At 51.6% G+C, this 12,192-nt stretch overlaps 2 protein-coding genes across 2 annotated transcripts; both read right to left on the bottom strand.

Annotated features, from left to right (window-relative positions):
• Positions 1-2,911: 2,911 nt before the first annotated feature.
• Positions 2,912-4,722, bottom strand: LOC112589024 (uncharacterized). The gene is made up of 2 exons (XM_025300682.1): positions 4,593-4,722; positions 2,912-3,959 (listed from the first exon to the last, which is right to left on the bottom strand). Exons 1-2 carry the CDS (start codon positions 4,686-4,688, stop codon positions 3,666-3,668), a joined length of 390 nt encoding a protein of 129 aa, XP_025156467.1. The 5' UTR covers positions 4,689-4,722; the 3' UTR covers positions 2,912-3,665.
• A 71-nt stretch (positions 4,723-4,793) lies between these two features.
• Positions 4,794-7,156, bottom strand: LOC109504110 (glycine-rich cell wall structural protein-like). The gene is made up of 3 exons (XM_025300683.1): positions 6,928-7,156; positions 6,709-6,754; positions 4,794-5,519 (listed from the first exon to the last, which is right to left on the bottom strand). Exons 1-3 carry the CDS (start codon positions 6,931-6,933, stop codon positions 5,281-5,283), a joined length of 291 nt encoding a protein of 96 aa, XP_025156468.1. The 5' UTR covers positions 6,934-7,156; the 3' UTR covers positions 4,794-5,280.
• Between the last annotated feature and the right edge of the window lie 5,036 nt (positions 7,157-12,192).

Here is a 12,192-nt window from a genome sequence, read left to right on the forward strand (position 1 = left end):
AGAGAGAGAGAGAGAGAGAGAGAGAGAGAGAGAGAGAGGAGAGAGAGAGAGGAGAGGAGAGAGAGAGGAGAGAGAGAGAGAGAAGAAGAAGAAAGAGAAGAGAGAGAGAGAGAGAGAGAAGAGAGAGAAGAGAGAGAGAGAGAGAGAGAAAAAAAAAAAAGAGAGAGAGGAGAGAGAGAGAGAGAGAAGAAGAGAGAGAGAGAGAGAGAGAGAGAGAAGAAGGAAGACTCGCGAGAACATCACTCAGCGAGAGAATCAGGGAAAGACCCAAGTTTCTAGATAAAATTCATCGTAACGCCATACGAGTGTCGTAAAAAATAAGAAAGTAGGCCGCGCGCGTGGACCGTGTAAACCAAGTCGGCTATTTAATCCATGGACTATTTATGGAATATTTAATCCAAAGGACTCCGCCAGAGAGAAGAAGCCGCGTGGAGGACGCTTCGTTCCTTTATTCGGCGATGAACACAGCACACGGACGCGCGCACAGGATCGCGGGAGGAGGCATTCAGCGCGAATTGTAAGAGATGCGGCCGCGGGGAGAGGGGTGGGGAGGGGAGATCGCATCGTGGATCGCGAATAAAAAAGTAATATCGACGAACGTTGTTCGCGCGCGAGCGACTCTCGCGATTCTCTCGAAGACCTGCCGCGCGCTCGCTCGCTCGCTCGCTCATCCGCTCGTCCGCTCATTCGCCCGCTCACTTCATCATAATTAATCAAAGCGCGGATCTGGAGGATCCAATTAGCGCGGGCGCGTTCTATTCGAGGCTGCCTCGAGAGCTGCCGCGGCCAACGGGAGGTACGAATAATAGGAATAGGATGCATTAAAGTTCAACCGAAAGGCACTAGTCGCGCGGATACAACCCCCGATGGCCGTAAGCGGCTTTCACAGCCGTCACTGTGCGTGCCCGCTGTCGTTATCGCATCGTTCCGATGACGGTACCCTTCTCCCCCCTATCCCCGCCGTCGTCCCGTTTTTTCGACGCCGTCTCGTCGCGACGCGCTAATGACCGCTAACGCATAACTCGATCTTTCAAACCGAAAAGGACTAAAATGGGATTCGTTACGTTGATGGGTGATCATCGTTTTACGAGATGTTTTATGATCACACTCGAACACGCGGCCATGTAATATGACATAATGTAAGTTGGTTACGATGGGTCATTTTATCAAGTTTTCCCCCGACTTCGAACGCGAGCAGACGAACGTTAACGGCATGCGAAGCGGCATCGCGCGACTGTGCGAAAAGAAATTAAGCACGATGAAGTATCACGTAGAGGCGTTCATCGAGTCTTCTTGGATTATTTTCTCGCTTACGAGAGCTTATTACTCGCGTGAATTCGCCCACGAAGGAGTAAGAAGATCCGTGTCATTAAAACGCAAAGATACGCAAAGTCATTAAACAGTAAAGAGTCGTGATTTCTTTCGCGTGCCGGGGATGATACGTGCTCGCGGTGAAACCGGCCGGGGACTGAAGTACAAAATTATGGGCACCGCGACTGCGACGGTAATTGTGCATGCTTCGCCATCGACGAGCATGATCGGCGGAAAGAATGACGAAACTTGCACCGTGCGACAAATCGCGTCGCGCTGCTTTATGACACGCAAGTAGAAACGTAATTAGCATGATACTGCTCGCACGGTTATTACCTCGAAGTCACGCAGCTGTCATACGTTAGAAACTTGTTGTGTGTTTACAGCGCGCGCGCGCGCGCGAGCGTGTGTGTGTGTGTGTGTGTGTGTGTGTCACGTGTACGTGTCTCTTGACGGTTATCCGAGAGAGAACACGTTGTGTGCTCCGCACGTTGAATTTCGCGCTTGTTACGCGACCTCCTTAATTAGACCGATCCCATTTATTTCGCATGCTCGGGCTAAAAGCGACGCGCTTATTTCCTTCCTTCTTTCCCTTTTCCCTCGCTTCTTATCCCAGACACGATGTAATCTCATAGAATTAAAAAATGCACGTGTAACCGTAGAGCCGCCGCTCGCGTGGGAACGCAGACGGAGGGTCGTACGGACGGACCACGTCGGATCACGTCACGACGACGCGGAGTTACGCGATTTTCCTATGCGATAAAAAGGCCGTGCGTATGCCGATCGAAGGTTAAAGATCGATGAAAATTTTACGCAGCACGATTTATGAGATTATATATATGCGCGTCGTAAAAACGTCGCGACTACCATCTGTTACCGTCCGCACGATCTCGCCGGTCCATGAACGTTAGAGGAGCGCAAGAGGAACGCAAGACGCGGGGCATGAAACTTACGGTAAATGGCCAATGTTGAGCGAAACGTCCGGCGGAATATCGCCGGGGCCGATTGCGATTGCACCGCTGCCGCGGGCATCGGTCGCTGCTGTCGCGGCTTGATTGCTAATTAAAATTTTACGCGTCGCCTTTCGATGGCGCACGCACATGCGTATCACGAGTGGGAAAGACCGTAATACGTCGCGCGGAAAAAGCGCACCTAAATATGCGCGATATTTATGCGATCGAGGCAATATCGTAATACAAAGCGAGCGGGCGCTCGCGATGCCAATGTCGATAGTAAATCCATACGTTCGGCAATATCTGCCCCGCTCGCCGCCAGGGGCTTGCCGCCGGGCGTTTACGGTTTTAATTTCGCTCCGGTTACGCAAGAGATCGCCGCGGATACATAAATCGACGGCGGGAAATCGCTAAATCGGTAGCGCCGGCGATCGCCGCCGCGTTCCATTTCTCTCCCGCGTATACCCGCGCGCGATCGCGCGCGCGTGTTACAGATATTTCGATCTGGCGCTCTCGGGAATGAGAGAGAGAGAGAGAGAGAGAGAGAGAGAGAGAAGCAGGAAGGGGGGAGGCGGTAGATGGAACAGAGAGAAAGAGCTACCGCCGTTCGCTGGACGCATAATAATGAAACAAAAGTCAACACATCATATTTCTACCAGTATGATTCGTTTATTGTGGATCGTTGAATCGAACGGAGTGGTCCAGGTCGCAAAAAGAGGATGGAAAAACAAGGGGAAGAGAGAAGTTCGTGCGGTACGTTTCGAGTGCTTGAAAGCGACTGGTCCCTGCGCTTTCGTTTCTCTTCGTTTTCCCGTGTAATTTTGCAGTTGTTCGCCTCGCGTTTTGCTCGATCGTGCTGGAGATAGAGGGTGGAGTAGGAGGGGCAGTAAGGTAATAATATTATCGATAGTGTATACACGCGAGATTTCGCGCGATTGTCTCTACGTGTGTATAATGAGCTAAATGTCGTGCCGGAACGGCGCCGCGCCCCGCGACGCTCTTCCGATTCTCATCAGAGGGAGAGGTAAGTATGGGGAAGCGAACGCTGGATCGGAGGAGTCGCGCGGAGAAAGGTCGCGCGCGAGAGGAAGTGGAATTGAAATATCAGGCGCGGGATTCGCTCGTAAACGGAACGCGTCCGCCGATTTTCCGGATTACGAAAGAAGAGCGGGACGAGTGGCGAAGAGCAGGGACGGCGGGATACACAGTGGGACGAGGGTGGAAAATGTGCCGTCGTGAAGGAAGTCGTTTCCTCCAGACGACGCGCCGGCAGGTTCGAATAGCCGGAAGCGGGGCGACGATATCGTTCAGTGTTTCCGCGAGAGATACCCCTGTAACTCGGTGAAGGGTAAACGCCACGAAAAAAGGGGCAGATGAGAGAGGGTGTTTCGTACGTGCGTATCACCGCGAAGCTCCCTCACGACGCGAATCTTTATCCGGGGCGATGATAGGCGGCAAAGGGGAGTGGGATTTTTCGGGCGTTCGACGTGATGTGTCCCGGTCTTTTGCCTCCTCTGGTCTTCCGATGAAGAGGAGTTCTCCCGATGAAGATCGAAGGGGCGAAGTGGTGGACGGACGCGGGGGGGTTGATTTCCTTATCCAACGATCGATGCTTACAGCCGAGATACGCGCGGGATGATCAGCGCACGAGTTTCGCTCCGACTGCACGTGAATGCCGTAGGCATTACCACCAGCCTGGAAGTTAATTTACGCGATAAATAAAGCCGCGATTAACGCGTGTGCCGGGCCGCGTATGGCGCAGCGGCGATAATGAGAAAGAATGGAAATTACACGGTAATAAATTTTCAAAAGAAGAAAGTTAATTTAACGCGAGCACGTCCTCTCTCTCTCTCTCTCTCTCTCTCTCTCTCTCTCTCTCTCTCTCTCTCTCGACGGCCCTTCTCTTGCTCGCGGAAGGAAGGATAATTTATCAGCCGCGTGAAACGTGCTAATATATTCCGCAAATATTACTGATATATTAATGGCCGCGGTGAGCCGACTAGCGGTTAGCCGTTCATTCGTTTATTCGCTTCAAAAGAAACCCGTATATAACGAAACGTGTAACGAAAGCCACGTGCATCGTGCGCAATTTCGCGTTCGTTATCGACACACACACACACACACACACACACACACATATACACATATGCACAAACGACAATTCGTGTTGCGCTTTGGGAACTCAAAAGGCCGCTCGTATTCTCCCGTTCTCTTTTGGCCGTGCACTGACTTTCACCGGTTCGCTCTTTCGATCGTGCAATTGTCCTATTGGCCTTATCTCGATAACGAGATTTTCGATAAGATGACTGGTAATAAATGACATCTTACCTCCGCCACCGCCGCCGTATCCACCGCTTCCACCGCCGCCGTATCCGCCGCTTCCACCGCCACCAAATTTCCAGCCACCGCCGCCGAATCCGCCATTTCCACCGCCGCCGCCGAATTTCCAGCCGCCGCTGCCGCCACCGAGGCCACCACCGCCGCTCCAGCCGCCGCCTCCACCGCCCAATTTCCACCCTCCGCCGCCGCCGCCGTATCCGCCACCACCGCCGCCTCCGTAACCACCGCTACCGCCGCTAAGCGTGATGACCTTGATGATGAAAATAAAAATAATAAGTTAGGCAAGTGAAAGCTAACGCCGGTCGACAGACACATCGAATAACGTCGATGAACAGGCACAATTATAAAGAATTTATTAAGATATTTACAAACGTTTCTGTCCCATCTTTAGGGGGACCCTCCTCCAGTGTAAATAAATAAAAATTTCGCAGTGAAAAAAAAATTTCACAATGAAAGAAACGGTGTCTTTAAGAAGAAATGGATCCCGATGCAAAGATTCAAAAACAAAAAAGTGTGAAAATTACCAAAAGATCACACTTCTTAGCCAAGAGTCAACATCAGATGGAATGTAAAATAATACAAAGCATGCTCTCGCAACTCTCAATATGAAGTGAAATTACCTAACTTCTTATTTTTCTTTTGATTTGTATAAGCTTTGTATAAGCTTAGTTTATATTTAATTGACCTTGATAATTTTTCCGCCGCCGCCGCCGCCGCCACCTCCGTAACCGCCGCCGCCGCCTCCGTGACCGCCGCCGCCGCCGCCGTATCCGCCGCCGCCGCCGCCGCCGCCTAATTTCCAACCTCCACTGCCGCCATAACCACCACTACCGCCGCCATATCCGCCACCACCGCCGTATCCTCCGCCGCTGCCGCCGCTGCCGCCGAATCCTCCGCCGCTGCTTATGTAACCGCCTATAATTTTGAATTGACGTACGAGCCGATTATTTTTCGCCGCACCCGAGAATTCCAGATCGGCCGTCCAGGCGGCGCGCTCTGGCCCGACGATGATGTTCGACGCAGCGCACCGGCGAATGTGCTTTGCGTAACCGCGCTGTAATTTACAGTGGACGATGGGAGAAGAGCGCGTGTGTTCGTACGATGCGCGATTTATCGACTTTCTTTTGTGCCGTGGCGGCTGCGAGCGGAGCCGGTACCAGGTGGTAGCGCTCTCGCTCGCGTTGCTCCGCAAATTACTACGAGGTATTCTACGATTGCTACAAGAAAGAGACCGGTTGCGCGCTCCGCCGATTGTGCAAGCCGTCTCAAAAGGGCAGCGCGGGCAGGAGTACAAATTACCGGCGGATTAAATCTCACGAGATCATTTAATATCACTGACCGCCAAGCTGTTTGCGGCCGCGTGAAAAATCGCACGGATTCGCTGGGTTAGGAAGACGGAGAGAGGGGAGAGGAGCGGAATAATCCGCGGAATTGAATGTGCACGCGTCTCGGTTGTTACTTCGGACGGTAGCTTCCGCTACAGTCGTGAGCTTGTTATCCCGAGCGAGAGCTCCCGCCTCGTAACACAATGGTATTAGTGACAGTAATTAATTTGTTTAGAATCATGCGCGACAAATCTGCCGGCTTCATACACAAATTAATTAACGGATTAATTACACGTGATTCCAAGTACGAGAAGATCAGCAATATTGCACCGCAGCTGCGACGATACGTGCGTTCGATATTCCATCGGTAAATTAATCCTATGTCGCGACATCACGGGCCGTGTTTCCACGGAACCACGTTAGAATTAAAAGCCGAAGCAAACTCTAATTCTTTTCCTTTCTTTTTCTTTTTAATTCGATGTAACCTCGGTGTTGTTCGATCGATAGCAGACCGCGCGCGGTAGTACAGTACCGCGGGATTCGTCGGCGCACTGGCGAACCGTTGGGCGCGCTCGCGATCAATCGCAATCAACCACTTGGCGGCTCCGAGACTCTCGCGGGGGTTGAAAACGTCGCGAACACTTGACACACGCGAGCGAGTGAGCGAGCGAGCGCGCGACAACCCTCTACCACCCCCTGCCCCCTCCTCTCCCCTCCCGTCGTTATCCGCGGCCGTCTTTAGCCACGTACGATCACCGTAAGCCCGCCATTGTACTCACCATATGCGGTGGCAACGAACGCCAGCACGAGCGTGACTACGAACACCTGCAACGAGACAACGAAAGCGGGCGTGAGCGTTTGGATAATCGCTGGTTCGATCCGCGAGAGTAAGCCGGTGCCTCGGGAGATCGTTCGATACAACTACCAGTACTATAATATACCGTGAGTGCGTGCCCGCGCACGCACTCGCACTCGCGATCGGTTCCGATTCTACGTACCTTCATGTCGGAGGTGTTTTGATGCCCATCGTCAGGCCAGCCGGCTCTTTTATAGCTCGTGCCTTTCTTCGCGGTGGCCCCCGCCCTGCCCTTCCGCCTCTCCTTCCCTGCGTGTTCTTCTTCTGGTTCACGAAACCGCGACTTTCGTGCCCACCACCGCGACCCACCACCACCGTCGACGTCGACGTCGTCGTCGTCGTCGTCGTCGTCGTCGTCGTCGTCACCGCCATCACCCACCACCGCGAGATCGGCACCGGCTACGAAAATTCCTGTCGCCGTTCCGGACCGCCGACTTCCATTCACTCCCTCCGCGCGACTCCAGGCGACGCGGGAGGGACGTGGGGTAATCTTGACAGTCGAGCGAGTCCGCGATCGTGCCGCGAGATCGAGAGAGTTCCTCTCCTCGGGGTCACGGGATTCTCGCGCCTCTCCGCGACATTCGCGACACTCGGACGACGGGGGATGGTGTGGAAACGCGACGCGCGGCGACCTCGTTGGCGGGAAACGCGGTGATTCATCGGCGGAGATAATCGCGACGTACGCGGAATAATCGTCCGTGTGTTCGTCAGAGAGAGAGAGAGAGAGAGAGAGAGAGAGAGAGAGAGAGGGAGGAGAAAGAGAGAGAGGGAGGAGAAAGAGAGCGAAAGTGCGAGAGAGAGAGAGAGAGAGAGCGCGCAGGAGGTGAGCCGACGGGCGCGCGACGATTGCGCACAGGAGTCCTTTTACGACGCTGCGACGATAATTATCGCGACGACGAATCGCGCGCGCATCCGTCCGCTCGCTGGACCGGAAACGCCGGGCCAAGCCAGGTCAGGCCAGACTCGGCTCTCGCTTCGTCAGTCCGGACACGCGCGCCGGTGACTCTTTCTTTGATATTATCCCAGCTGCGTCCCGCTGGTACTTCGGGCTCTCACCGAGTGAGCAAATCACAATTATACCAGGTGTTTCGAAAATGGAACTGCCGGATCAAATACTCGCAATCTGAGGTCAACTTTCTTCGCGTGTGCCTCGGAGTTTGGATGGCCGCATTCGACGCGCGTAAAGTCGTCCGTTTGCGTTTCTAGCTCGCCTCATTCTACGGTAGTTTCCGAGAGGTTTCGCAGAGTGAGTAAATCCCGACTTATACGTGATTCCGCTTCCTCTTCGTGTATCTCTTCGCAGAACATCGGGATTGAGAAACAAGAGTAGAAAAAGTACCAACAGTAGAAACTTGTTGTGATATAAAAATATATATAAGAAAAAAAAGATCTCACTCGACATGGTTTTTAGAAGTCGATCGCGAAAGCGGACATGATTTTTGCAGGAAAGGAAAGTCTCTCTCTCTCTCTCTCTCTCTCTCTCCCTTTCTCGCTCTAGGGAGTTGGCTAATGCGCGCGTAGACACGCCGCGGTTGCCGCGGCGGAGCGCGCGAAATTGTGCAAGTTCCATACAAGGAGATAAACATCTCCGAGTCATTTTTATCTCCGGGCGATCACTTGGCAGCGTGCGCTCGCCGGGACCACGCAATTATTATTAGAGACCACGTAAATGAATTGCTATTCCCGATAATCCCTCTTGGCGCAACAACCTATCGCCCGCCGATCGCCGCGATTTCGCCAGGGAACGCGTTCTCGATGACGTCGTGTGTCAAATCGTAAAGCAACATCAGATACGAGCTCTCATATCGATGAAACTTGGTCGAAGGGAAAGATCGTATTAACAGGCATCCACACCGTCCGTGGCGAAAAGTAAGGACACCGTTAGACTATCGAATAGATATCGAGTGACGAGATATGATCGAAATAGCTCGTATGAAGTATACAGGGAGATAATATTTAACGAGCCGCAGTCGTCTAAAATTATCTGTGAAACGACAATGACGATAATAATAATCGTGTCGGAAGTCTCGTCGGTAAAAATTAATTCATTAATACGCGAGTGAAGATAAAAGTAGACGGTAAGGATAAAATGAAATAAATAAAAGTCGACGGTGGGGATAAGATAAGATGTAGGACGGCAAGAATAACGGTGACGCCGGAGTATATATACCGCGTTCTACGTCAAGTCATAATTGATAGTATATATCGACATCGTATAAGCTATAACTCTACGGCGCGAAAGAAGACCTTCTTCTCTTTCAGCTTTTAATCACCACGCCACGTCCAAGAGAGCATTCGTTTAATCGCGTACAAAGCGATGATGCACCGGCGATGATGGATCATCGGCTCAATGACGATCCTTCCTCGCAAAGCGTCATCTCGCGAGATTACCGTTCGCGCTTTACTCTCGATCGCAGCCGCACGAAAAGCAGCTCCAGACGCTCTCGAGAAGGCGAAGGCCTGCCTGGCCTTTCACCGTCCCGACGTCCGCTCGGACTAGCTGACCTCTTCGCGCTCGGTCAGCCCATCGAATCGCGCGATGATCGATATGAGTGATTTGCGTAGACAATGCTGCTCATTGATGGTACAGCGCGTCAAGGCCGAATAACCTGTTAAGAGTAACCCAACAGAGTCATCATAGTGTCGCGAAGGACAGCCCGAAGAAGCGACGATTTCGCAAAGTCACTCGTTAATTCGTAAAAACTTTGAAACTTTGAAACGCTTTGAAACGTTCCGGTATCGACGACAAACCTTAGAGCAGAATTCTACCCGCGATTTCATGCACCGAATGGCGCAGGAAACATTTGAATCGTACATGTATATGCATGCGTTTGATATATATGCGCGTGTGCGCAAAAATGTAATGTGCGAGTTTCTTACGAATCAAACTTCATATCTCGAGTCGTACCGCGAGTTTACTATATAGGCTATTTATTTAAGGTAAGCTCTCTGTCTTTCGAAATTACTAATGCATGAAATTACGTACGCACGAGTATCGCGGATACTTGCGAGTCGACAGAGTGCAAACTCGACGCAGAAATGCCTCTCGAGATAATCGACGCGTTCGTTCGTTCGTTCGTTGCATACATTTTCGCGAATTCGACGGATCAATTTCGATCGTTCGGAGCCGCTCGCTCGCTGCATCCCGAGCCTGCATCCGGAATTGCTAACTATCCCTTCGACGATGACCACAGCCAGTAATCGACCGGTAGGAGCGGGTTGACCTCCAGAAATGCGGAATCGTTGGCCGACCTATCGAACCTGATTCCCGCGCGCAGCGGTGAAAGTTAAAAACTGTATTATGACGCCGAACAGTCTCAGTATAAATTACGATATGACGATTAGAGAGAGCCTTCCTGCGAGTGCAGCTCTGCTCACTTCGTACGCGCGGATAAGAAATTCCACGGGACTATAAAGAGGCACGTATTGCCTAATAGCCTGCACGGCGCGTCGGAAACGCTGCGATGTGGAATCCCGAGCTCGCGGAAAGCGCAGAAAAGTGCGGTAATCGAAGAGTCATTTCTCACGAACGCGATAAGAACTCTATTTATTTGTATGTACAACGAGAGCTCCTCCCTCTTCCCCTCAGCCCTCTTTCCTTCTTCGCGTCGAGTCTTCGAGTTCGCGTAACCGCCGAGACTTTGATCTTGATCATCAGTAGGAGGACTGAAGTGCGTCCATTGACATACTTTGCCTTCTAGACGACGCTCTGCTCTCCCGAGAGAGTGTGTGCGTTGCGTAACGATAATTAGATAAATCAAGTCTCGCTATAGAGGCCGAACCTGATTTTCCCCGGTCGCGAGCACGTTTTCCTCGCATATGCACGTGTACGACGGAATAAATGGTCAACATTATTGACCGAAGGAGTTGTGTGTACGTCCGTCGGCACGTTGCAAAATACTCGCGCGCGCGACATGGAAAGGGTGATGGAATCTCTCTCAAGCCAGCCGCGGGATGCCACGAGTACGTGACGTAATATTACGTGCCTCACGGTCAGAAGGTGAAAACGCACGGTCGGCGTCTGTGCTGGCGGGATTTTCCCGCCGGAAAAGCCGTACTAGTGCATCGTCGTCGAGCGAATTTGTCGAGCAAGTCGATCGACTGGTTATCCAGTTGTGCTGCTGCCGTTGTTGCTGTTGCTGCCATGGCTGCTACTGCTACTGGATTCTCAGTGCCGGATCCGATGTTACGCGGCGCGGAATATAGATGTATGATCCGAGAAGTGCCTCGAATCGCGCCGTCTTCTTCGCTTTAAAAGCGGCAGTCTCCACGGGCGCGGCGAAAGGAGATTTCTCATTAGAGGGAATTTCATGGAAGACCCAACAACGAAGTTACTCGACGGGAAAACACCGAGGAGCCGTGGGTCGAGTTTTAATCTCGGCGTTTAATTCCACAAATTCTCAAAAAAATTGTTTTCGCGAAATAAAAGGTCCCATTTGAAATTTAATATGTGCCAGCTCGGCAAGTAATTGTTACGCAACGTCGAAATTACGAAGAAGTCTCGTTTAGTGGCCGAAATATGAAACGTAGTGAGCGTTTTCAAAATTTTAATTACTAACACCATTTCAGGTCTCTGTATTACGCTCTCTTCCATCCTCCTTCCTCCCCCTCTCTCTCTCTCTCTCTCTCTCTCTCTCTCTCTCTCTCTCTCTCTCTCTCGTACGCTTTTGTAGCAAATGCATATTAAAAGCGCACACGTCGAATGCAGATGCGAGCATCGCATGTGCGGATAGCGTGCGCGTGCCCATTGGAACGCTTTCTCGTTCGCATATTTATCGGCGATCATCGATCTACGCGGAGAGGGAGATGGGAGCGGTATGATCCAGTGATTTGTGTAGCTCTAGTTAGAAGTTATTCAAATACATAACGAAGCGCGTACAGCTGACGGACAATGCGGGAGAAGTTGCCGTGGAAATACAGTGTTACAGAGAGAGAGAGAGAGAGAGAGAGAGAGAGAGAGAGAGAGAGAGAGAGAGAGAGAGAGAGAGAGAGAGAGAGAGAGACCGAATAATACTGGCATAAAGTCGGCAGACCGAGCTCGCATTTACGGTTGGCTACTACGCGCGAATCGACCAATTCCTGTTTTTTAGTATAGTCGTAATTTTGGATACCATGTAAGAGACGACAACGACGACGTCGTCGACGAGGACAACGCAACGCCGACGACGACGACCAGTGTAAACGTCTCTCGGGAATATCGTTATCTTCTCTCGGAAATTCTGCCGATATCACGACGCTGGCAAGATTCACGGAATTATGTATCATTAACATTGCGAACGCGTAATACGTATTAACATTTCCTACACGCGTTTGGGTATTCCCTCCTCTCTCCCTCTCTCTCTCTCTCTCTCTCTCTCTCTCTCTCTCTCTCTCTCTCTCCCTTTCTATTGTTCTATTATTCTATTGA

The sequence above is a fragment of the Harpegnathos saltator genome, unplaced genomic scaffold (genome assembly GCF_003227715.2).
Source record: "Harpegnathos saltator strain DR-91 unplaced genomic scaffold, Hsal_v8.6 scaffold38, whole genome shotgun sequence".
Taxonomy (NCBI): Eukaryota; Metazoa; Arthropoda; class Insecta; order Hymenoptera; family Formicidae; genus Harpegnathos; species Harpegnathos saltator.

Excerpts from the sequence above, each read along its gene's own strand:
- LOC109504110 (XM_025300683.1), bottom strand. Across the intron at positions 5,520-6,708 it reads GTTCGTTGCCACCGCATATG|GCGGTTACATAAGCAGCGGC; the intron begins GTGAGTACAATG and ends TCAAAATTATAG.
- LOC112589024 (XM_025300682.1), bottom strand. The coding sequence starts at position 4,688 with ATGGCGGATTCGGCGGCGGTGGCTGGAAATTTGGTGGCGGTGGAAGCG. Across the intron at positions 3,960-4,592 it reads ATACGGCGGCGGTGGCGGAG|GCTGGTGGTAATGCCTACGG; the intron begins GTAAGATGTCAT and ends ATTAACTTCCAG.